The sequence below is a fragment of the Podarcis pityusensis genome, assembly GCF_964106645.2.
Source record: "Podarcis pityusensis genome assembly, chromosome: 6".
Lineage (NCBI taxonomy): Eukaryota > Metazoa > Chordata > Lepidosauria > Squamata > Lacertidae > Podarcis > Podarcis pityusensis.
In genome coordinates, this window is record NC_138030.1 from 48,120,163 (window position 1) to 48,145,745 (window position 25,583).

Genomic DNA, 25,583 nt, shown 5'->3' on the forward strand with positions numbered 1-25,583 from the left:
ACAGGCACCAGAGAAGGCAGCCCTGAATTTTCATTGGGATATTGTACTTCCACTCTCTTGTTGTCGCAACATTTCCAGTTTGGTCCAGCACCAAGTTGAACCATTCCTCCAACCCCAGAACTTTTATTATAGAAGAATTGACATAAGAGTAACAAAATGATTTATTCTAGTTTCCTCTTACTGAAGATCTTTTATATGTACAGAAACTGTAAAAAATATTTTGAGCCTTTGTTTAAGAGCAGGCATACTTGCTGCTGAAATAAAGTTACGGGCACTGGAAAAAAACTGAAGAATCAGTTTGCTGTGATCAGGGAATGAGGCATTTGGAGAGGTTCTCTCCCTCATCAAATATCTTTGATGACATCTTCAAGTTCTTCTTTTGTGTACATGTGGAACTTCTTCCCAGGCTGCACTGTTGCAAGCTGCAAGGACAGGGGGGAAAGGTTACATATGCTTATGTACATTAAGAAGACATAGCACAAGACACAGCAGACAGATCACTGAACTCTTTTGGCTCATGGACTGTTCCAATCGAACACGTACCAGATTCCTGAACAGCTACCCTGTTTCCCCGAAAGTAAGACACCCCCCCCCCAAAATAAGACCTCCTTCCAGTTTTGCCTCTCGCTGTAATATAAGGCATCCCCCGAACATAAGGCCTCCCCCGAACATAAGGCCCCCGAAGCTACTGTAAGGCGTCTGACTCCTCTGGACCGTAGCGGCGGGCTCTGCTGCGCAGCTCCCTGACTGGCCGCAGCGCAGCCGGAGCTGTTCAGGCAGTGCAAGGTCTCTTTAAATCAGAGAGCCCGTGCCGCCACCTACTGCTCGTTCTGCCCTGACGGAGTCTGGCTGACTCACAATTAGACAATAAATGTGTATTGTATTCTTCTTCATGGAAAAATAGGACATCCCCTGAAAATAAGACCTAGCGCATCTTTGGGAGCAAAACTTAATATAAGATACTATCTTATTTTCAGGGAGACAGGGTATGTGAAACTTCTAATGTACTTTATTTCTCTGTAGCAGAGGCAAAACCAAGAAGCCTCTACTGAACATGCTTGGATTCAGCTGCTCCTTTATCAAAATGAGCAAGATAGCTCTTATCAGGGCTTTTTTTTAGCTGGAACCTGCCAGAACTGGGTTCCAGCACCTCTCAGGTGCCATTCTAAGAGAGCATGGGAGGCGTTCATGGTGAGTTCTGGCACCTCTTTTTCTCGAAAAATAGTACTGGCTTTTATTGTGCGACCCATTTCTCCAAAGCACTTGAATCCAGTCTTTGTAATTCCACCCCTTAAAAAGGGGGTGGGAAGAGTCATATGAACTGAATTTCCATGCTACTGGGCATTTCCAGGGCCCGGTTCGCACTAACCATCATCCCCATTGTAAAGGAGATGGCAGTAATCTCCAGCACACAAAGGCGGTGCAGACCCTTCAAAATGTATGAACTGAAGCATAGTCAAGAGATGGCTCAAGGAGCTTGGCTCTTTTTAAATATATATATACATGCAAACAAATCAGGTAGGCTCTTAGTATGGTTTTCCATGTTGTCAAAAGGTTTGTATTCAATGCTGTCTGCATCGAGTTGTGTTCTGAATGGGACCTCTACTTCATGTCCCTCAAATCTTCTCCAGAGGGTCCCCCAACCCTCTGCAACATATTGGTGGTGCACAGGGGGCTACAGGAAAGAGGAGGAGGAAGTCCCATTGCACAAGCTTAAGTCTGTTGCATCTCTCAACTTTTCAACAATGCCACCACTGCCTAATATGAATACTGTATGTGAAGCACTTTGAAGCACATTATCTCAGTAACTCTATGAAGAAACATGTTAGGCTCGTTTTTAGAATGAATTATAAAATTGTATGACTGTAGAAAGGTGTGACTTTCTTTACTTTTTACAGTACAGTATGTTGTTTACATACTACAGAAATAACCCTCTAACAACCCTTCTTGAGGGCAGGTGATAGTGGTGCAACTCCAAAAACATCTGGATGAAACCAATATTATTAATTGGCTTGAAGCCCAGCTTTGGAACAGAAACTGTCTTGATCACTCTGGTACATGACCTATGCTGAAAAACAGAGACTGTGAGTGTGACCCTGCTGAAACTCCTAGACAATCAGCAACTTTCAACACTATCAACTGTGATATCCTTCTCAGTCACTTGAACAAGCTGTGAGTTGAAAGAATGATTTTGTGGTGGTTTTGCTCCTAGTTGGTCAGAATATTCCAGAATATGGTAGTGATAGCCTCTTAATCATGATATAGGGTCCTTCAGGGCCGAATTCTGTTCACGAGCATTTAATTTTTTTAAGAAAACTGCTGGGTGATGTCCAGGAGTTTAGAGTAAGGTGACACTCAACTCTATTTCTCTTCTTCAGTGAAGGCAGGTTAGAATGTGAATGTAAAAAGCTGCCTTATTACCGACTCAGAACATTGGTCCATCTAACTCAGTATTGTCTCTGCTGACTGGCAGCAGCCCTCCAGGGTTTCAGCTAGGAAACATTTCCAGCCCTACCTGGAAATTTCAGGATCAAGCTGGGGATTTTCTGCATACAAAGCAGATGCTCTACCACTGAGCTATTCTCCTTCTAGTCCACAGAACTACTTTTAAAAATACAGAAGTCTCCCCGCCTCCACTCCATGTTAGATGTGATCAGAAGCATATTCTTTAAAGCATTTCGTGCTTTTTAATTGCAGGGGCAGACTACGAAAGGGGGACACCAGAGATTTAAAGAGAAGTGCAAAGTGTAGCTAAACAACTTTTTCTCCCCCTCTCATGATACTAGACACTTAGGACCCAGATCACGCATTACTCACATAAAGGGGCAAAGTGTGTAAAAAGGTACTGTACCTTTGAGCCCACCCCCTGTTGTTGCATAGCTTCCCCCCTCCCCGCCACAGCCCTGCTTCCACCATCCACACCTTAGCATGGGCATCTAAAAGGGAAGCACTCACACATAGCTCTCTATGCATAGAGGCTTCCCTGAATCTTGCAACTCGTAATAATGTACATTGCTTCTGAGCCCGAGTTTTCCCTCAGTGCACACAAAACTTGCTCCCTGAACCTGTATTGAAAACTCACACTAGAGATTTAACATTGCTTCAGATCTTATTACAGAAAGACCTTGGAAGTCACACAATTTTCATTCCATCTAAAACTTGAGTGCCAAGAAAGCACTGCTGAGCAAAGGAAACTTCCTTCTTAAAGAAAGTGCATGATGGCAAACAGGCATGTTCCCTAGATAGTATAAAACATTTTCTAGAAGTCCTCACCACAGAAGATTTTAACTAGCTGCCTTAGGTCCCTTCAAGGGAAAAAGCAGGGTATTAAAATATATAACAGCAACACTCTGAGTTCTGTTTTCACTTTCAAAAAACCTGCCAGGAAATTAATTTCCAGAATCCCACAACAGTTTAATCAGGGCATTCATTCCTACAGCAATGGTCTCTAGCTTCTATAAAATTCAGTTATAGAAATTGAGAGAAGCACCAAGGTAGTGACCAATTCTAAAGAGCCTCTCAAAAGGCACCAAGATGATAAGAAGTTAGGGCTGCTATTATTTGGGCAAGAGGATACAAGAACTCTCACTTCAAGGCTAAAGAGTGTCAGAACTATCAAAGCTGCAGTTATAAGTATGAGATCTTTAAAGATGCATCTCAAAGGCATCTGTTTGGGTACTGTGAGAACAGGATGCTGGACTAGACAAGCCACTGGCCTGATCCAGCAGGCTCTTCTTATGTTCTTATGCAAAGACATGAATCCCCTATGAAGAAGCAGCTATTAGCTAAGGGACATAATGCCTTGTAGTTTCCATACTGTAGATACAGGTGGATAATGCTTGCCTTTATCAAAAGAGCAAAATACATACCTCAATGTTAGTTGCATTCAGTTTCTCCTCCATAACTTGTTTTAAAATGACAAGGGATGACTTGATTGCTTCTTTCAGTGTCATTGACTGTAAAGAGAAGTCATGAAAGTTAAGCACTGGTGCACACATGACTACTTTAAATCTCTATACCAAGATTGTCTCCATATAGCAAACAATCTGCTTGTTTTAGCAAAAGCTAAAAGAGGTTTGTAATGGCACACAAGAATTTTCCTGTTCTTTTTGGTATGACATTGTATGTAATGTCATGCCTGGATAGAATAACTGCTCTACAGAGTGGTTTAGAATGAAGAGCTGGTATGGAATTAGCTATTAATCCTTTGTTAGAGAAGTATTAATAGAAATCTTTGTCCATACTTGCCCACAACTTACTACTATAAGAATAACTTTATAACTGAGAAATGTAGTGTTCCATTTACATCAGGAGGCACCAGCTGCTTTACTACACCTTCATAACAGAAAGATTAGGGACCACGTGTCAATTGCAGAACTGTCATTCTTGTCTCTTTTACCTCTGTTCTTCCACCAGGGAACTGTAGTAAAGAGTGTTTTATGGGACAAAAAAATCAAGATCTGCTTTTTTCAGATCTCATCCTATTACCTTGTGGTAAACTTCTTGCAGAGAGCTTTGTGCACCTTCTGAAGCTGATCCAATTGCTCTTGCATCACACTGTACAAACGTCCCAGAAGGGTCCATGTGAAACCTACACAAGAAGAGGCAATGGGGGATGAGTAGAAAATTAATGGGACAAGGAACCTTTCTAGAAGAGACACAGTAAAGCATGATACTTCAAGGATTAAGAGGTGTCTATAAACTTGACCTATTGTGGTTCAGCAGCACCTAGAGACTTGAGCATTCTTTCCTCCCACATGGCCAAGGAGGAGGGGTGAAAAAAGGATTTAATTTACCAATTTCTGGCTTGTTATGCATGAAGTAGGAATTGTGGCTTGAAAAAAAGTAGTCAACTGCAACACAAACCATAGTCAAACCATGGTTTATGAAGCAGGCTTGCTTAATAAACTACAGGATTTATTTTAAAACAAGCTTCCTAATTTGAACATAAAAATGCTATTAGGAAAAATGGTATTTAATTCTGTGTTTTTTCACCTCTCGGCCATACAGGAGGAGGAGAGGGGAATCCTCAAGCCCAAGGTTTTGCTCAGACTTACAGAAGCACATAGTTTAGAGTTACATGCAAACCAGTCATGGGTATGCATGGCAGCCAAAGTGTTAAAATCTTGATAGTTGGATTATTTCGATCTATAGAGCATTGTGTGGTGTTCTGCACAGAAACTGGCCTTTCCTGGCTCTCCTCAAGCAATTGATCCTGCTCCAAATAGCTAGTCCCAGAACCCTCCAAAACAGCATATACAGTGGTACCTCGGGTTAAGAACTTTATTCGTTCTGGAGGTCCGTTCTTAACCTGAAACTGTTCTTAACCGGAGGCGCCACTTTAGCTAATGGGCCTCCTGCTGCCGCTGCACGATTTCTGTTCTCATCCTGAAGCAAAGTTCTTAACCCGAGGTAATATTTTTGGGTTAGCAGAGTCTGTAATCTGAAGCGTATGCAACCTGAGGTACCGTGCAAATGGCATATTCTGGTTCAGGGCCATGTTATTCTTTAAGGAGCTACAAAGACCAACTATTTGCTTAACTAATAAACCACAAACTAAATTAAGAGTATGAGCTTTCACAGGACTGGAGTTTGATTCATTAGATGTTAAAAGGTCATTGCCTGTTTAAGGAATTGCCTGAAGGATCTCTATGTATGTTCCCAAATAAGTTAAATTAAATGATGGACAGAACATGAAATGGCAGAACAAGAACTGATAGAGCAGTTATGTGGACCAAAATTTTCAAAGAGTCTCTCACGCTATACACCTCAATGGGAGAAAGAAGATGAATATTCCATGGAGGTGACTTCAAACTCCAGACAACTGTACTTATATTCCTGCAATAATTCAATCTGTTATAGCATTAGACAGAACAGACTGCACTTTAAACCACTCATGGTCTTTAAATAGTTGTTTTTTAAAAAAACAAAACGAATGGCAAAGAACTGGCATAAAAATAATGTTAACAATGGGGAATGAGGCAATGGGTGGGAAAGGGAAGAGAAGAGTACAAAAAACTCAAGTCTTAGTCAGAATCAAATGTGCAACCATTCTGAGAATGTATTTAAGGTATTACTTGCAATTCTAATAGATTATCAAGAGACAAACTGACTGATACAGTAAAATACAGTACAGAAGGTATTGGGGTGTCTGCTTGAGATGACTACTGAAAGATAATCAGACAATTATTATTTTGCAGATTTATTCTGATTTCAGGTTAATGCTAGTAGTATTTGCGAATGTTTTGCATATGCAAATGATCTTGAATGCATGTTCCATATATTTAATTAAGAAAAATGTTTCAATAAACATTTTTTTGCAATTTTAGATTGCAACTCCCTTATCTTTTAGTGCACGTAATCCTTTGTTTTAATCACACTCTCAACCCTTGTTCATACTGCTCTCTCTCCTACAAAACTGAGGAAGGCTTGCTGCTTTAAAAAGAGCTTGCAGCTTTGAAGTATACAGTTTCTGGTTACAAATGCTCTCCCAACCCCACCTAAGGAATGTCATAGCAGACTACAGATATTATATTACCAATAGCTCTGCTAGTCCTTTAGAAAAGATTATTTGCACACTCCCCTATTCACTCTGAATGTTTACATGTTTAAACATTCAGGATTTAAAAAAGTGTCAGAGAGGCAACTTTGAGAACAGGAACGGAGTAGACTTCCCTTGCACCCCGATCTTATAGATAAGGCATAACTACAATGGCATATGGTAGCCCGAGCCAACATTTGACTGTGACAAAATTCATCATGTTATCCTGCCTGTCCATCACAATTGCACCATAAGGAGTTACTGAACTGCATCAGACGTATTTAGGTTGCACTATTGTAGCTGGTTTGCACCGACGGAAAAAATATATTTAAAGCAGCTTACAGGGTAATAGTCTCCAACCCTGCATCAATAATATTGCCATTTATTGTTTCTATTCTGCCTAATAGCTTTTCACCGCTATTCAAACTTTAGTGATTATGACAGATGCTGGCATAATATGGCTAGGATGCTGCTGCAATATTCTGAATCATCTTGCATTATCAATCCAATGTATTGCCACTTATTTACTGACACAGTATCTCACAAGGTGGCAGATACCCCCCTTTTTCAGAAAGGTACCCCATTTCCTACCAATTGCACAACAGGTAGACACGCTGCACTTGAACATACAAAGAAAACAGAGTGAAAGAAGTAACGGGCAACTTACAGCTGTGGTCCCTTTTCATCAACTCCTCCAAACAGTAGTGCCACGCCAAATGGCCTTGACTGGAACATAATCACAGAAGGATCAAGACTTTAATGGCTGAGTAACTGGGTAAGCCAATTGCCAAAGATGTGCATGCAGAATATAACTGGCACAAGCACCTACTCACCATAGCACCTGGATCAGCATCTTCTTCTCCAAACTGTAATGCTAAGTTGGACACTGCCTGTGTCACACTCTCTACAGTCATGATTTCATTGTATGTAAACCAGTGATTCTAAAACAAAAGAGCAGGTTGAACTCTGTAACATGAGAGTTTTTCCTTCACACACACACAGAGCAAATTTACAACAAATCAAATAAAGGATCTTACTGTTACAATGAGCAATGCTCAATTTCTTCTGCTTGGAGAGCTAGCAAGTCATTGGCCCCACTCTATGGAAGCAGCTTGGCTAAGAAGGGCTCAGCATGCTGCCCCCCAGAAGCTAAAATCCTAAAATGGTCCCTAACCCCAATCCTGAGAAGACACTTCAGGATGCTGGGGCATCTTCTCTCATTATGCACTAGAGTCCTAAAATACTGGCTTTTGTTCTAGGCAGCACTGTTCCCCAAGTAACAATAATGTGTATCTCCGAACAGAACAAAGTGAGAGTGTGCTTACCAGGGAAGAATTACACAAAAGTTTCACATGCCAATTTCATTGTGGTGCCATTAGGGAGTCACAAGGAATTGGGGAAAGAATTAATGTGATTCATGGGCCACCAGCTGGTTACTCCTCTTAGAACACCTATGTATAATATAGCCCAACTATCTGACGAAGGCGAGATACTGTACACCAACTCTACAAATTCTATGATTCTAAGATTTACAACACATACTTTCTTAGGATGCTTTTAAATGTCTCTCTAGCCACTGGGAGCTGTTTTTCATATACAGTTCCTATACAGGTTGGGAGATTACAAAGTTCCAACCACAGCATCCTCTGGTTGGACCATTTAAGCATCATCCCAGCCACAGAGAAGTCACTCATAGAGTGGTGACTCCTATGCAGTTAGGGGAATTAAGGCCCCTCAATCTTTCTTAACTACCTAGAAAGGATTTATACCACCACCTGAGCAAAATGATGGAGCTCATTAGCTAGAACAAAGAGGGCAAGAATAGTGTTGGATTGTTTCAGAGTGTATGTATTTTCTACATATTAAATAAGGTTCTTCCAAAAACACAATGATAGGTTACCCTGTTACATCTTAGACTCTTTTAATATTCAGGGTAAACAGGAAATAATATATTGATAAAGGAAGAACAAGAAAACCCTATGCTAACCTTTCAAAGTTAACCTTCAATTTTGTTTATTCCTTAGATAAAGACAGAGATTAAAGTTGCTCTATATTCAACTCTATCACGATGTTCTGCTAATAAATGACTGACATTAACAAAAGGAGGAGGGGAGAGATGTAACACGGATCAACATTTAAATGTTACCTGTGTCTCAACTCTTGCTTTGTCAATTAATGTCTTTGCATCAGCTATTAAACCGCTCATTGCACAACCTGTAAAGAGATACACAAACTTTAGTCAGCTTTGGATCCAATTTGCAAGAAGTAAAAGAAAGTTTCAATTTCCCAAAAAACTTAAAATCCCCATGAAGACCGTAGTTTAACTATACACCATGTGAAGAAGTACTTTCTTTTGTCTGTCCTGAATAAAGACGCTTTGTCAACTCCCATTTTCAATCAAAAATTGTTTGTTTGTTTTTCATGCTTTGAAATCTGACCAAAAGGTCAAAGCCCCTGGATAGGTACTGCATATTTTTCTGGTTTAACTGGCAAATGCAAAGATTTAAGATGGCAAGCCAAACTATATGTGGAATCCTTCGGCTTTCTGACAAAGTGGCATTTATTTTTATTTTAAAACCTCATTAGCTTCTCAGATACACAAAGCAGACCCATGTCCATGAGAAGTTAAATGCTCACAAATATAGATAGTACAGAGTAGTGTGTTAGTCACTTTAATGCAGTGTTCGAAACTCCTATTGTTCTAGGAGCATTTTGCAACAGGGAATTGCATACGTGTGAGCAGTTTCTGAGTTCTGGGCGCAATACTGTGCCTAAGATTTCAGATTAAAACTGCAGAGTGGAAGGAAAGAACCTTTTTCTGCCTCCCCACTTCCAGCTACTCTCTGAAGACTAGAGAAGAGACCCTCTTAAGCAGTGTTTTTTTTCTAAAAGCATGTTTAGGAGTACTCTCATTTTGACTCAAGATAATCACCATTTTATGGTTCAAATCGGGAGAAATAAATACAACACATGGACAAAAGTACAAAGATTCACAAAATGTTTAGGGGTATGCGTACCCCTGCATACCCCCAGAAAAAAGCACTGCTCTTAAGAATGCTAGGGGGGATGGGCAGGGGAAGGACTAAATGAACATAATATTTTAGCTTCAGTTCATTCATTTTCAGCTTTATATTCTCACTATTTAAGAAGTGTGCCTAGACATTCCATAGTTCTGCCCATAACTATGGGCACATTTAGCGCCTAGCTTTCATACCTCAGTTTCTAACACTGCCTTCATGTGCTACTAGAAATATGAAAATACCAGTGTTACATCTTCAGAGTTGATTAAAAACACAAACAATTGTCTGTGAACAGTAAAAAAGTTAATGGTGTACTAGGGAAAAATCCATACTGAAGAGATATTACTATTAAACACAGGGAAAGGAAGGTATAAAAATGTAATGTATTTAAGAATACACCCTAGTTTTCTACTGTGGTGTGTGCGTGCCTATGCATGAAACTGTCTTGAGTAGAGGACAGGCTAACATTAGTGATCCAATCAGTGAGCTTCCAGCACAGAAGCTGGCTCAGGATCAAGCGTTTACATTGCAATTCCCTGCCCTCCAAGTTCTAATTTTGGGGACACACTTTCACTAGTGAGGTCAACCAGAAGCAAGTTACAGCTGCTGCTTCCTACTTCTGCAACTATGTCCTGCTGGCCTGGAGCCTGGAAAACCAGTGACTGCCACCATTAAATATTAATTCCCCACCAAATAAAGTCTGCACATAACTTTGTAGTGTGCATTACAGGATAATTTCTCACTAAGAGACTTGCAGAGGAAGAGTTTTATTCACGTACATGCTGCATCACACACTACATGATTTACTGTAGAAATAAGTGAGATTTTGTGACCCTTACCTATATGAGCATCTATTTCTACAATTTTCTCAATACTGCTGGGTTCCATAAGTGGAGAGGTGATCCTCTTCTCCACAGCCAAGCAAACCCCTTCTGCTGTCTGAATTCCAATCGCTGTGGAACCAAGCTTTTTAAAAAAATTGAAAGGAAGAGGAAAAGATTAGTACTACCAACCACCTTTTATATTTAGTGTATCTGATCTATATACTTAAGAGATGCACATCTCAACGTACATAATTGGTGATAATCAGATTCAGAATATCAGAAAAAATTATAAACAAGTTTTACCTACATATGTATTATTATTCAATTTATTATCTGCCCTTCACCATAAGGTTCCAGGGCGGGTTACAACAATATAAAATGAAGCATTAAAAATACTTAAAACAAATTACAAGCACAACTAGAGGGGGTCCTAAAACATATACAGTGGTACCTTGGGTTACAGACGCTTCAGGTTACAGACGTTTCAGGTTACAGACTCTGCTAACCCAGAAATAGTACCTCGGGTTAAGAACTTTGCTTCAGGATGAGAACAGAAATCACGCTGCGGCAGCGGGAGGCCTCATTAGCTAAAGTGGTGTCTCAGGTTAAGAACAGTTTCAGGTTAAGAACGGACCTCTGGAATGAATTAAGTTCTTAACCTGAGGTACCACTGTATCTCAAGTGTCAAAGGCCAGGGTAAAAGGGTATTTCTTCAGCACACAATTGAAAATAAATGGTTAAGGTGCCTGGTGCACCTCTATGAAGAGGGAATTCCACAACTTAGAGACAAAGAATGTCCTCTCCCAGATCCCTCTCTCTAACTTCTGAAAATGGTGGAACAAACAAGAGCTTATCCATGGATAACCACACCTAAGACAATCTGTGGGGAAGGAGGCGGTCTTTCAGGTATTTGGGGACTAAATCATCTAGAGGTGCTTTTCCCCCTTTGATAAAGATTTTTTAATTTCATTTATACAAAACAAATAAATAAAACAGGGAACAATCATAACAACTCAATAATAGGCACAAAAGTAAGTACAGATGCACATGGGTTAAATTACGAAATCAAAGTATGAAAAAATGTGTCTTAACACAAAGAAAGAACATGGGCATTGTTGTGAACTGGTCTTTAGCTTACTGCAAAAAATTATAATTACGCAAAGCAATGCAAATATTTTATACAAATACATTTTAGTTAGAAAACAGTGGCTTATCTAAGATAAGCTCTCTACTGATGTTACAAGTTAAATTTTCTCTGTCTGAACTGCAAAATAGCACACTTAGAAGCACTCAAGGATTACTGATAATGCAGTGAGCAGAAATGAACTGGGAACAGTGTTTGAAGACATGTGGATTGCAAAAGCTAAGACTTGCTCTGGCCACAGGGAGTCCCTGCTGGACTCTTAAAGCCACTAATTGTCATTACCATAATCTTTTAATGCTTCTCTTCTTAATGATGGAAGCATATTTAAGAATAAATGTGGGATACTTAATGATGAATGCACAACTGTTGTGTCCTGATTCTAATAAGCCTACACAAATATATTGTACTGGTTCCAATGCCCAATACAGCCCATCACTGCAAGGACTAGTGGATCCAGAATAGCTAGTTACATTAAGTAAGTCTGATTGTGTTTGTTCTTAGAAGGGACAATAATTACTGATTTCTTAAAATTTAGTTGCATGCAGAGCATGATAGAAAGAAGTACCCATTTAATTTAAGTGTGCTGTACACAGAAGTCGTCACCTAAGGTATACAGACATCAACTTTATTGCTTGACTTAATAGTGCAATCCTATTCAGGTCTCCTTGGAAGTAAGTTCCACTCAGTTAAATGAGACCTGCTCCCTTCTAGGTAAGTATGTACAGGATTGTAGTCTTAATGAGTTTAACATTTTACAAAAATTCAAATTTAATGCAGATTAATACAATTAAAGAACACCAGGTTAGGCACAACAACAAAACCAAAGCAAGCACAGCTGCTCACAGTCTGTAACATCTAAACTTCTGTGATCTGAACAAGCAGCACAAGCTTTGGATAAAGTTGCTCAAATAAAGTTGCACCTCACTCCGAAGCTACGGCTTTGAGATTCCCCATTCAACCCATCCAGACTTTGTTGATGACTTGCGGAAGTCATAATGATGATGATACTTTATTATTTATATCCTGCCCATCTGGTAGTTGGTAGTTCACCACACTTCAATCAGTATGATTTATCAGCAGAGTATGTGGGAGCCCCAGCAGAGTCTTCAGCAGAACAGCTTCCTCCAGCGTCCCTGATTATGGGAAAAACTCCCCTCTCACACAGTTCAAAGCAGTGTTAGAAGTTGGCCAGATGCCAGGCATATTTTGCAACTGGTGCGGGTCCAAGTGCAATCATGTGGAGCTCTCTGGATGCCAGGTTGGCAACTGACATCTTCAGCTGGCTAGCCTCTCCAGCTTTCTTAAGCAGGTAAGCAGAAGAGCTTATTTATTACATTTATATCCCAAGGACTACATGATTTACACACACCCCACAGTTAATCCCTACAATAACCCTGTGAGGTAGGTTAAGAGGCTGTGCCTGGCCCAAGGTAACCCAGTGAGCTTCATGACCGAGTGGGGATATGAACCCTGATCTCCCAAGTCCTAGTCCAACACTCTAAAGCACTACACCACACGGGCTTCCTAGAGTACTTCTGCTATGGGGCAGCTATAAAAAGTAAGTAGGTAAATAAATATGGGGAAAGCAAAATGTCTCTTTAGAGAAGGATCTGAAATATTTTCCTTGAAGCTTGAATTTGTTTTATTCTGGATAGTTTTACTTGATGCTTTAATGTGTTGTAAACCGCTTTGAGATTTTTTCTTTAAAATATGAAGTGGTATAGAAATGATGGTGTCCATAACCTAGGTTTAAGGTGCCATTTGATGATTAGCTTATATATCTGAATTCCTAACACTGATTCAAAGTAACGAAGTGTTTATTGTCACCAGACATAAGACAAAGCTAAACACTATTATCTACTATATACCGTTCTTCTGGTCTTTGCAGTCAAAATACATGCGCACAGAGAGATCCATTAACACTATCACCATGCTAGCTAAAACCGCTGTGTAAAACCCACAGCCTCTTTCCCTGACTCTCACTGATTCTGAGTCAGACAGTGATAGAAACAAATCATTTAACAGGACAGGACATTGACATGGAGAAGGCCGTAATACAGTGGTGCCCCGCAAGACGAATGCCTCGCAAGACGGAAAACTCGCTAGACGAAAGGGTTTTCCGTTTTTTGAGCTGCTTCGCAAGACGAATTTCCCTATGGGCTTGCTTCGCAAGACGAAAACGTCTTGCAAGTTTGTTTCCTTTTTCTTAACACCGTTAATACAGTTGCGACTTGACTTTGAGGAGAAACTCATAGAACGCAGTGTACATAGTAGCCTTTTTTGAGGTTTTTAAAGACTTTGGTGATTTTTGAAGCTTTTCCAAAACTTCTTTTGCAGCCATTTGGTAAGTTAAGCTTTTAAAACCTTTTTTTGGGGGGGGGGGTTGGATTTTGGGTTGGGGTGTTTGGAATTCAAGGACTTGGTGTTGGGGAGGGGTTTGCAAGAATCTGGAAGCTTGTGTGTTTTTTTTCTGCATTTTTATGATTTTCTGTGACCATTGGGCCACTCTGCTGTTTTTTTAAAAAAATTCTGGATTTGAATTTCTGTGTGCTGGGTGGCTGGGGGAACAGTTGGGGAGGGGTTTGCAAGAATCTGGAAGCTTGTGTGTTTTTTCCTGCATTTTTATGATTTTCTGTGACCATTGGGCCACTCTGCTGTTTTTTTAAAAAAAATCTGGATTTGAATTTCTGTGTGCTGGGTGGCTGGGGGAACAGTTGGGGAGGGGTTTGCAAGAATCTGGAAGCTTGTGTGTTTTTTCTGCATTTTTATGATTTTCTGTGACCATTGGGCAACTCTGCTGTTTTTTAAAAAAAATTCTGGGTTTGAATTTTGAAATGCTCTTTACAGTATGTGTGACTTTAAAGAGCACTTAATAAACTCTTGTTGTACCAAATTTGGCTTTGTTTGGACTTTTTTTGACCATAGGAACGCATTAATTGATTTTCAATGCATTCCTATGGGATTTCATGCTTCGCAAGACGAAAAATTCGCTAGACGAAAAAATTCACGGAACGAATTAATTTCGTCTTGCGAGGCACCACTGTAAAAGAAATGTGTTAGAGACTATTATACCTATCTCTACATGTAGGCATATTTCCTGAACCAATGGGTGAGTGAATGAATCAGCAAGTCATACATTTAAGCTTGCTGGTGTTGCTATGGTAACCCAGTGCACCTGGCACTCTTATCTCAAAACATCCAGGGGGGTATGCTCCTCAAGACATGAGACCATGCACTGTATAATTTAACCCATTGTTCACATCACACCAACAGACTTGAGAGGTGGTATTTACAGAAGAGACTCAAATGCTTATTGTACCTTTATAGCTTCAATGGCATATTCCACCTGGAATAATCTTCCTTCTGGAGAAAAAGTGTTCACACCCCTGAAATTGAAAGTAAAAAGTAAACTCATAGCATAATCCTATGCATGGTAACTCAAAAGTAAGTGTTCCTACTATCACAACCTAAAAAAAATGAGTCAGACTCTTGGAAGTGTCAGGAAGTTTACAAACAGAAGTAAATGGTGCTACATCCTGTAAGAAGCAAGAACTAGGTATGCTTCTTTCAGTGAGTGGGCAGGTGTGTAAGTGTTTAAATACAGTCGTACCTTGGAAGCCGAACACCTTGACTCCCAAACAAATCAGCTCCTGAATGATTGAAACCCGGAAGTGAGCGTTCCAGTTTTCGAACAAATAATAATAATCTACAACAATGCTTGTGCATCTATAGCAAAATCTACCAAGAGCCAGTGTGGGTTTTAAAGGCAGAATAAATCATTTAAAGCGAGTTGTGATTTCTATAACCACAAATGTTCTGTGTTACCTTACATAAATGAGAGGCCACCAACCTCACCTGGGGAAAACCAAAACTACCTAAAGTACCTTTCAACTTCATCTTGCAGGTTTGTCAAGCTGCAACCAATTTTCCAGAGGGGGGGGGGGGAGAGAGATTTAAGCCAGAATTTGGCACTTGAGAGTCTGAAGTCAGAAATAAATACGAACTAAAATTAAACTTATTTTGTAAAGTGTGCACCCAAGGAAAATTCTGATACTGTAAATCCCCAAGTATCACAGGGAACTGAGCAGTGTTCATTTGCTAGCTGTTTGTGTGATGTTACCTAAGATTCAACAAATTAATTTGAGACGTTCTGCATAAGTTAATTTGCCCACTGTCTTATAAATACAGAAGTGTTGTTTAGTTTCAGTTTATTGAGCATGATGAATCATTCATAACCTTTGTCAAATCGGTGCAACTGAAAGCAAAAGCTTGAAGACTCCATCACTATGACTAAGGAAACTTGCTGAGGCCTTGCCTCTGCAACAGTTCAGATAATACAAGGCTACCATTGCACAATACAAGTTCTGTCAGTTATAGATTGGAACAATCAAGAATTTTGCCAGCATTGAAGTACAAGGTTAACTTTATTTATGTTTTCCTAAACAGCATACAACTAAAGGGACACAAGCCCCTTCACAACTCATGCTTGCCCATCACTGAGAATGCATATTTAAGACAAACTGGACCTGGAGGCAGAGGCGATGGGGAGCAACAGGAAGAGGAGGTTTGTTGTGATCAGCCTACATTACAAGTGAAAATAGTTGGAAACCTGTGCAGAGTCAGTAACACTCACTCTCTTACTGATGTAGCCGGTGCAGGACGGAATTTTCCAATTTAGCCTTCATTTAGTCTATCCTCCACTCCCACCTGGCTGGAGAAAAAGGAAGCCCAGAAGAGGAGAGCGGGGTTGCTTCCCTCAACTTGCGTTGCTACTGCAACGGGCTTCTTTTTTGCTGAGCAGCACAAGGGTGGGCATCCCAAGTTTATCGGCATCTTCTTAAGACCACGCCGCTTCCAAGGCGACTTGCCTTCAAGCGAGCGTGATGATGGCGCTTCTCGCGATCTCCTCTCTGGCAGGAGGTGGGTTAGGCGACTGTTCTCAAGCCCGAGGCGCTTCAGTCTCTCGAGGGGAGCAGAGACTTCCGAAGGCCACCCGCATCCCCGCCCTCCATGGACCCTCGCAGGGGGAGGGGGCGCCTGAGGGAGGGAGGGAAGGAAGGCACCTCTAACCGGCACCCGAAGGCTGAAGCAGGCAGGCCGCCCCACAGTGACTCAGCCCCTGACTAGGCGCAGGCCGCGCTCCCTCACATCCTACCCGCACTCACCTGTCGTACTCTGAGCGAGTGAGAAACATGTCGACGGCGGCGGCGGCGGCGGCTGCACCGGAAAAGAACTGAGCGCACGCGGAGCACGGGAGTTGCAGGTCCGAGTTCGAGCCCCCACGCTAGGCCGGGGATGGCTGCGGCCCTGTCAGCACAGCACCCGGTTTCACAAGCCACTGTCGCCCCGCGCATGCGTTGAACGTCACGCCGTACGCGCTGCGGCTCGCCGGCCAATCAACTTCTCGCGGTGCCGTCGTGCTATTGGTCTCAGAAACACTCGTACCGAGCCCCGGTTGGCTAATGGTTGCCATGGTCTGTGGAGGGACCTCAGGCCCGCCCTGCCTTCCACAGTATCAGCCACAGGAAATCGCCGAAGAATAAGGATCGGATCGGAAGGTGCAACTGTAGTGCGCGAGGAAAATGCTTTTTTACTCAACGTTTATAAGGAACAAGCTTATTCTGAGGGACATCAATAAACTCACCCATCCCAGAACTGGCAAAATAAACTCACCCATCCGCCTGACAAAGGCAGTCTTATTATGATTTTGATTTAAATTTCTTCATCGCTTTTCACAGTGAAAAGAGACAAAGCGACTTGCAACAAGTAAAACAAAAACAAAAAACAAAGATAGCATACAAATTGCGTTAAAACAAAACTCTAGATTCCCAGCCAGAGGTGTTTCCCAGCCTTGCTGCCTAATGTATTTGAAGCTAAAGATGCCAAGGAGTGAAACTGGGACTTTATCCATGTGCTCTACTTATTCAGATACAGTACTGTACTGTGTCACACTGAGCTATGATAGTCTGCTAGCCCTGGATGTCCCCCCCCCCCAATCTGCTCAGCTGTAATAGCATACTCAAATTCATCGTGATTCAGGGACTCTGTGAGGCTGAAGGATCCACAGTTGGGAAGCAGGGAAAGTTGAATTCAAGGGCCACAGGCATAGTTCACTGAAAGAAGAGTATGGTAGAGAAAGCCAAAGGTAGCAGTAGACGGAGACTTTAAAATGCCCCTCACCATGACTGTTAAATCCTGTATCTGCAAGACAACTGCACTCAATCATCAGCATCCATCCTTTGACCCAACCTGAGGATGCTCTGGCTGCTCCCAACTCTCCAGCAAGTAAGTCCCTTACTCTTTGCCTTATAAAATCTCCACACATGCCAAAACAGCTCCCACAACAGCAGCACCTAAAGTTCAATTGATTCAGGTCCCCTTCTCCACTGATAATGGCAAATGGTCAATACCACATACCTTGGCGGGTGGCGCTGTAGTCTAAACCACTGAGCCTCTTGGGCTTGCCGGTTAGGAGGTCGGCGGTTCGAATCCCTGCGACGGAGTGAGCTCCCATTGCTCTGTCTCAGCTCCTGCCAACCTAACAGGTCGAAAGCACACCAGTGCTAGTAGATAAATAGGTACCGCTGTGATGGGAAGGTAAACAGTGTTTCCATGCGCTCTGGTTTCCTTCATGGTGTTCCATTGTGCCCAAAGTGGTTTAGTCATGCTGGCCACATGACCCGGAAAGTTGTCTGTGGACAAACACCGGCTCCTTTGGCCTGAAAGCGAGATGAGCGCTGCAACCCCCTAGTCACATTTGACTGGACTTAACCGTCCAAGGGTCCTTTACCTTCACCTTCTACCAATTCTACATACCTTGGCGGGCAGGCTGGTGTTGTTGAGGCATGTGGTAACACAGCCATTTTTACGTCAGCCCCTTGCCCCTGCTAAGGAAGTTGCTTTTTTGCCTGGATAACAGTTCAGTAATTCATGAATAGTATAAGGAGGATGCTGTGGGATCCCCCACTTTGGACCCGCAATGGCCTTACATTTTGCAGCAGTGCTGTAGAACTAAGCAAAGAGACTCTAGATAAAATATTCACAACAGCTTGCTCAAAAAGGAGAGTTCCATCAAGTTAAATATGGGTGAAAGGGATGTCATTGGAGACAGTGGGTCAGCTGACTCAACATTAAAAAAAAATCCCCAGATGAAGCTTCTTGCAAGACTAAGGTACTGGTACCTGCACTTTCCTTTTACAATAATGGTGCTGGGATTAGGGAACTGGTGCTAGTGGTCCAGGTTATAAAACCCACGGTGCCTGATACCAGTTCTCCTATACCTATTTTGTTAGTACTGCTTCATGCATCACCCACTTCCTTTTAATGCACACATACATGCAAAAGTAAGCTCTGCTGAATGCAGTGGGACTTACATGTTAAGAACGGAAGAAGAGCCCTGCTGAATCAGACCAAAGGTCCATCTAGTCCAGCGTGCTGCCAATGTGTACACACTTCACCATGTGTATGTGGTAGAATACACTGACCTATGCATGAGAACTCACAAATGGCATGTTGCCTCTGTGTGGAACCCATCTATTCAGTCTCATAACGTGAACTCCTCCCTGAGTTTCTTGTGCCATCGTGTTCTAACTCCTGCTGCTGGCAACCTGCCCAGTTGGCAATCTGCCACTGATCCATAATGGGATCCCAAGTGACCGTTTGAAAATTACTGCTTTGTAGGCTGATGTGGTGCATGGTAACCTGGTAGTTCAATGTGACTTGCTCCTGAAAAGTGTGTATAGGTTTGTAGTCAAAGACTCCCTTCCTTGCTCTCCCTGAAGTTACACAGCAAGAGACAAACCTTTTCTGAAACCCACCCCACTTTCTGCTAATAACACTGTCTTGAAATCAAACCAACATCTTCAAGCGCATAGCTGAATCCAGATAATGAATCCAGATCTTCCTTGTAGTACAGGACCCCATGGTAAGGTAGGCATACCTTCCAGAACAAGGCATATTATACCACTTCTGTTCAGTAAAATTGGCTCGTCTTTGCAAAGCACATTTCAAAATGACAAGCCACCTTTTAAAAAATGTTAAAATATCCTATTTTTAAAGCCAAGCATTAATTTCATGGCCCAAGTTCCCTAAATATAGGAGGAATGCTGAGCCAGCCATAAGTAGAGCAGAGCAGGACTCTGTTCTATCACATAAGGAAATATGCTGGAGGTGTAAAGTCCAAGGCTTAAATAGCGATTCAAGAGAAGGAGGCTCACATGTGGGTTTCAGGTTGCATTACATACAAGCCTATAATAAAATCCTGTGCTGTCCAGGGTGTCTGCCAAACATTAAATTTACTGTATGAAGAAGATGCCTAGAACACTAGCTGCATTTGCAAAAAGAGGTTAAGATCTAGGAAAGGGAGTGATAGTATGTCACTGATTTTCTGTGTCCTATACTAAGTTCTAGAGTGAAGTCAGGGTAGGGTTGCCACATTTCCTGGAAATTAATAACAATCTAAGCCTACTACCAAGTTCTGAGACAGTGCAGCAAGTGACCCAGAAATAGCCATATACTGTACTCTCTCTGTACACAGAATGTTTGAGTGCAGAAAGATGTGAGTTTGAGGCTGTGATTCTTGACACATGTACCTGAGTGTAAGTCTCATTGAGCTTCAGGAAAGAGACATTATAGGATTGCCCTATAAATCACACCTCATTATTTTTCAAGTTACGGTTTCCTTGTCTTACAAATAAGAGAGCAGGAATAGCCCAGTGGGGAACAGAACCTAGCATACAGGTATTCTGCTAAATATGCTGGCAAGCACCTGCTTTAACATGCTAAATTAAAGCAGCAACAACTTTCATTTCCTTTTTGGGTTGCTGCTGTTCAATTAAGCAAGCAATTGTCATTGTGCCTCAGTTTTTGACCGGGGGGGGGGGGGGCAGGGGGAATCAAGAAGTAAGTGTTCAGTCCTGACCATTGAGCAAATTGAAATAATAAAATGGTGGCATTCTAATTGATGCTATGGCTATCCTGTTCTCATTCCACAGTAAATAAAGGTAATGCAGGACTCCTAAGGTTTTGCTGCTATGAATTTAACACAGCTACTCTTCTGCAAACCTTTTTCAATTCTCAAATGTGCTTTTAAAAATGAAACCTTTTTACACAACCTAACTTCAAACATTTATTTTTCAGGAGGATTCCTTAACATTCTGTACTCTAGAATATTTACTCAGGTGAAAGAGACTCTCACTGATGTATGTGGATTCACTTTTTCTGACCTTTAAATAATATTTGAGAATCAGGGGCGCCAACTTGAATAAAATATTGGAGGGGGCAGGTAAGACCCATCCCACTAATACAACACAAGCCACAGCACATGCACACCATTTGAATGGAAATGCTCATCAACTGGGGGGAAGGGGTAGCTCCTCATATATTTTATGGGGGGGGAGAGAGACCTCGGCCCCTAGGAGTTGGCTCCTATGTTGAGAATATATATCAATCTTAATGCCTGTGCACTATCTAGATCCTGTGATCTTCAGCATATCATCTAAGGCTGACAAATTCAAATTGTTCAGTTTAAAGGGTTTGTGGTTCACAGCCATCCTAGGAGTGTGGTTGTGACAGGGATGTAATCACTGTTGTTTCAATCTCACAATTGCCTATTTATTAAGATGTTCTGCAATGAAATGGTTTTACTATGTTACACACAAACACACAACACTTTCCTAAGCTGTGAGAAATTTCAGAACATTTACAGGTTTTAGTTTCTTTTGAATGAGAGAACACTCTAGGTGTTACTATATTTTTTATGATACTATGTTCAGGGCCCGCTGCCAGCTGTCTGGCCTTGTTCATTTTCCTCTTTGATGTCTCTGCCTCCTCTCCAACCATGTAAGCAGTGATAAGTGTAAAAGAAAGGAACCGCAGTCTTGCCCTCTCCTTCCAGACAGCAGTGTAGACTGGATCCAAAGGAAGAGAGCAGTGGTGACCATGGCAAGGGAAAAGGTGGATCCACTGAGAGCTGAGTGGCTGAACAAGATTCCAGGAGTCTTGGCCCTGGTTTAACCAGGGTTGTATTTCCTTTGGCAAATCAAGGCTTGATCGAGTCTACAGTGTCTTAGAAATATGGTGTATTTACACATATATACACCTGAGTTTGACAGAGGGAGAGTTCACAGCATTTTACATCCCAAGAGAGGCTTGTCCTTCCCAGCAGTGCAGCACTGAATTCAGAGGCATACTAAGCACCATCCCTGTGTTTCCCTGCAACAGCCTGCTCCTGCCAACCAATATGTCTATTGCCCTTCAGTCCCCGCATGGAGTTCTGCTCATTTCCTCCTGCTCAGAAACCCCTGTTCTCCAAACCTCTGTTGTAAAAGGACACCCACTCTTCCAGTAGTGACATCAAACCTTGTTATCTGGACAACCTGCCTCTGTGCTTGGCAGAGCTTCTGCCTGGTTGATGACTTCCATTGGGGAGCTAATGACTGGCCATCAGCACCATGGTTTCAACCCACCATCCCAGGCTGGTCTCATGACGAAGTTAGCTCTTGTTATTCTCAGTCCTTGCTAAGTTCAAGAATGTATGAGTTCGCTCAAATTCTGATCTTTCACTCAATGAAGAGATTATGGGGAGTTTGTCCCCACCACCACCACTGCTGTAAATTCATAACAATACAACAGTGATGGCCTGGCAGCTCAGCCTACAATTTTATTTTTATTTTAACAACTTACACCCCACTATTCTCCATCAAAGATGGACCTAAGTGGCTTTCAAAGAAGCAAAATCAAATATAGTCTGTAAACCAGCATCTACTGTAGTCCAGCAGAATCAAGCAACATCCACTTGGCGCCTCTCTAAGGATCCTTCTTCCATTCAGCCGCATTGCCCAAATCTGTTTTTCTCTCGATAACTATGCTATATCGCCCCCAAAACCTTTTCTCTCTACCTCACATATACAAACCTGAAAACTAGTCTCAACCCCACACTAGCTAGTGGGTACACATGGACTGAGTGCCCTTCCAGATGTCATTTTTTATTTTGCATTCATGATTATTTGTGCTTATGCTGCTATCAGGCCAATCATATACAATCCTGTTTTTAATACTGTTTGCTCTCGCAACAGTTTTGGAGTGATCATGCTGCTTCATTTCCATTCAGTGCATATCCTGTAACTTCTTGCTGAAATCCCCAAACTTTTTATATCATGAATGTTTTTATTTTTGACCACACTTTTGTAGCCAAAAGTGTCTGTCTGTAGCCCCTTCAGCATTGAGAAAGCATTGCAGAACAAACTGAATGAGACGAAATCCACCACTAATACACTATTATTATTGTCTTCCAAAGCAGCTACTCTATTCCCAACTTAAGAATGGAAAGCAAAATACCGGTGGACACTCTCAAGGCAAATATTAAAAAATGTAGTATAAGCACTGATAACCGGGAAACACTGGCTTGCGAGCGCTCCAATTGGAGAACAGCCTTTACCAAAGGTGTCATGGACTTTGAAGATGCTCAAACTCAGAGCGAAAAGGAGAAACAAGCTAAGAGGAAGGCACGTTTGGCAAACCCTCACTGTGATCAACTCCCACTCAGAAACCTATGTCCCCACTGTGGAAGGACATGTGGATCCAGAACTGGCCTCCACAGTCACCTATGGACTCACTGTTAAGACTGTTTTCATGCAAGACAATCTTACTCGGCTATTACTGATCTCCAGAGAAGATTGTGTCAGGACCATGAGGCCAAATATACCAGCAATAAAACACCAGTCTGAAGGAGACTTGCTAGAACCCCGTCTGTCATGAGTTTTTGACATCTTCAACTTCTCTGAAAGGAAGGGATAAAAGTTTACCAAAGAGGGTCACATAACAGCTATTTATTCTTTTCATTCATTCATTCATTCATTCATTCAATTTATATCCTGCCCTTCCTCCTGAAGGAGCCAAGGATGGCAGCTGTGACATATAAAATATTACTGACAATAATAATATGGTGTACGTATTTGCTTTTTATTCCTAGTTACTGGTAAAAAGCTATAGAATTTTTAAAGCAAGTTTAGCTATGTATGTTGCTGATCCTTCAGGTAAACAGGCATTGGTAAATTTTCCAGTGTGTGTAGATGATATTTTAATGCAGAAGAACTGTAAACTAGCAACTCTTTCACATTTAAATATGGTTTTGATTGTTGTATTTCTGGAGGCGAAAGCAGTTCTGGAGCAGAGAAAAATATTTTTTCACCAGCTTCTGCTATGGAGACAGGCAAGACCTAACACAAAACTGCTTCTTCTGACTGAAAATCTGTTGACATTGGCAGGCACCATTTAAACACAAGCAGCCTTTCCCAGCACGGACATGAAAGTAACTAGAACATGTTGATTTCTGCACAAAGTGAAGTTTGATAACAGAGCCCCATCCAGAGAAAAAGTGACAATCCAAATTGGCCATGCATTCTTGGGTGAATAAAGCTGCTGTTCAGGTGTGGAAAGGTCAGGCATCTCTGTGTCTGGCTGGGCTGAGAAGGATGCTCATGGTTGCTTATTGTTAATAATCACTGTCATAATAATTTGACTGCATCTTCTCTGATGCTGGAGGAATTGTGGTAGAAGCACCACACCATATATGGCAAGGGGAATACCCAAAAGAAACTCTTCCCATTAAGGAAGGCCTGTTCAGTGTCTAGTAGATGATAGTGTAGGCTTTGGGCCTAAACCAGGCTTTCTGAGGACACTGGGCCAAAATCTGGGGGTAGGCCTGGCTTCTAGAGATGACACTGAGCTGAACTCTGAAAAGCCTGCTTAGATGTGGTGTGTCCTTGCCTAGCTGTGAAGATGGAGTATCCTTCTGGAATCAGGAGAGCAGTGAGAGCCCATGGATCTCCTTGCGGGGGCAAGGAGACAGTTGTGCCTTGATAGTGCCAGAACTAGAGGCTGCTGCTTTAACCTCTCAGAATGAGCAGCTTAAGATAGAGAGGACAAAATGTGAGTGCATAATTGATGGCAAGTGCAACATCTGGGAATAAAGCAGGGTGGGCACAACAGGACACGAATTTGCAGAATGTGCACAACATTGATTTATACTGTTGCACGCCACTGCCAGTCTCTGAGCGGTTCAAGATTCCAGGGCGTTCACCCAGGTCTGTGTTTCCTTATAGGAATGAGGCACGGTGGAGACTGTGAAAAATGGTTTATTTACACATATATACAACGTGAGCCTATGATGGAAGGGTTCACAGCATCAACACTCCAAGAGGGTCTTGCTTCTGCCATAACAATAGCTTTCGATTCAAATGGAAATCATACATCATTCTCTGCCAGCTGCTTGGCTTCTTGGTCATACAATGCCTAACTCTTTACTCTTAAGCTTCTAGCTCACTTTGCTTCTACCTCTATACTCTAAGCTCTGGCTTTATCTCTTGAGAGAGGGGCCTCATCCTTTGGCTGTCTGGCACACAGTCCTTTTGCTGCTTTGTTCTCTAAGTGGCCCATAACCCAGGCTATCACTTCACGGGAAACTAGCGTGGCTTAACTAGCTTTTAACAGTTGTTGAATCCAGGGATTAAAAATGCACACAACTTAGAGCCACAAGCCTTAATTAAATTCTAACACTAGCTAGATCTGGGGATTATAGTGGTCTGTTACCCCCAAACTCATAAAATTATGTGTAGATGGAAGTTTAGAAATGATTGCTATAATCTAAATAGAAATGCAGTGCAACTCACCATAGTGGGTAAGACTGACCAGGTGGCTTTTGTGTACCTGAGTCTGCTGTCCAGGTGCTAGGGTAGGAATGGGAATAATATCTGTGATTGTACTGAGCTGAATTCTGAAAGTGCTGTAATTCTCAAATCTGCCCCAATCACTTTATCATTGTTCTCTTCCATGGCCCAACTGTATGTATACTAGGCTAGTGTTTTACATGACTGACATCAGTAGCATTTGCACTTGACTGTGGTAAATATTAACCAGTACAATATGCAAATTACCTGTGCAAATCCTCTGTACTAGGGCATGAAATCAATTGTTCTCCTGGCGCGAAATGGTGGCAGGAGTGGAATGATGATTGATTGTCCAGCTCTTTATATAAGATTTCTATATCGTCCTCC

The 25,583-nt window shown here is 41.8% G+C and overlaps 1 protein-coding gene across 1 annotated transcript; it reads right to left on the minus strand.

Annotated features, from left to right (window-relative positions):
• Positions 1–143: 143 nt before the first annotated feature.
• PSMA5 (proteasome 20S subunit alpha 5) lies at positions 144–16,874 on the minus strand. The gene is made up of 9 exons (XM_081010557.1): positions 16,695–16,874; positions 14,849–14,915; positions 10,401–10,527; positions 8,688–8,755; positions 7,375–7,482; positions 7,209–7,267; positions 4,489–4,591; positions 3,870–3,956; positions 144–422 (listed from the first exon to the last, which is right to left on the minus strand). The coding sequence occupies exons 1-9, from the start codon at positions 16,721–16,723 to the stop codon at positions 345–347; spliced, it is 726 nt and encodes a 241-aa protein (XP_080866683.1). The 5' UTR covers positions 16,724–16,874; the 3' UTR covers positions 144–344.
• Between the last annotated feature and the right edge of the window lie 8,709 nt (positions 16,875–25,583).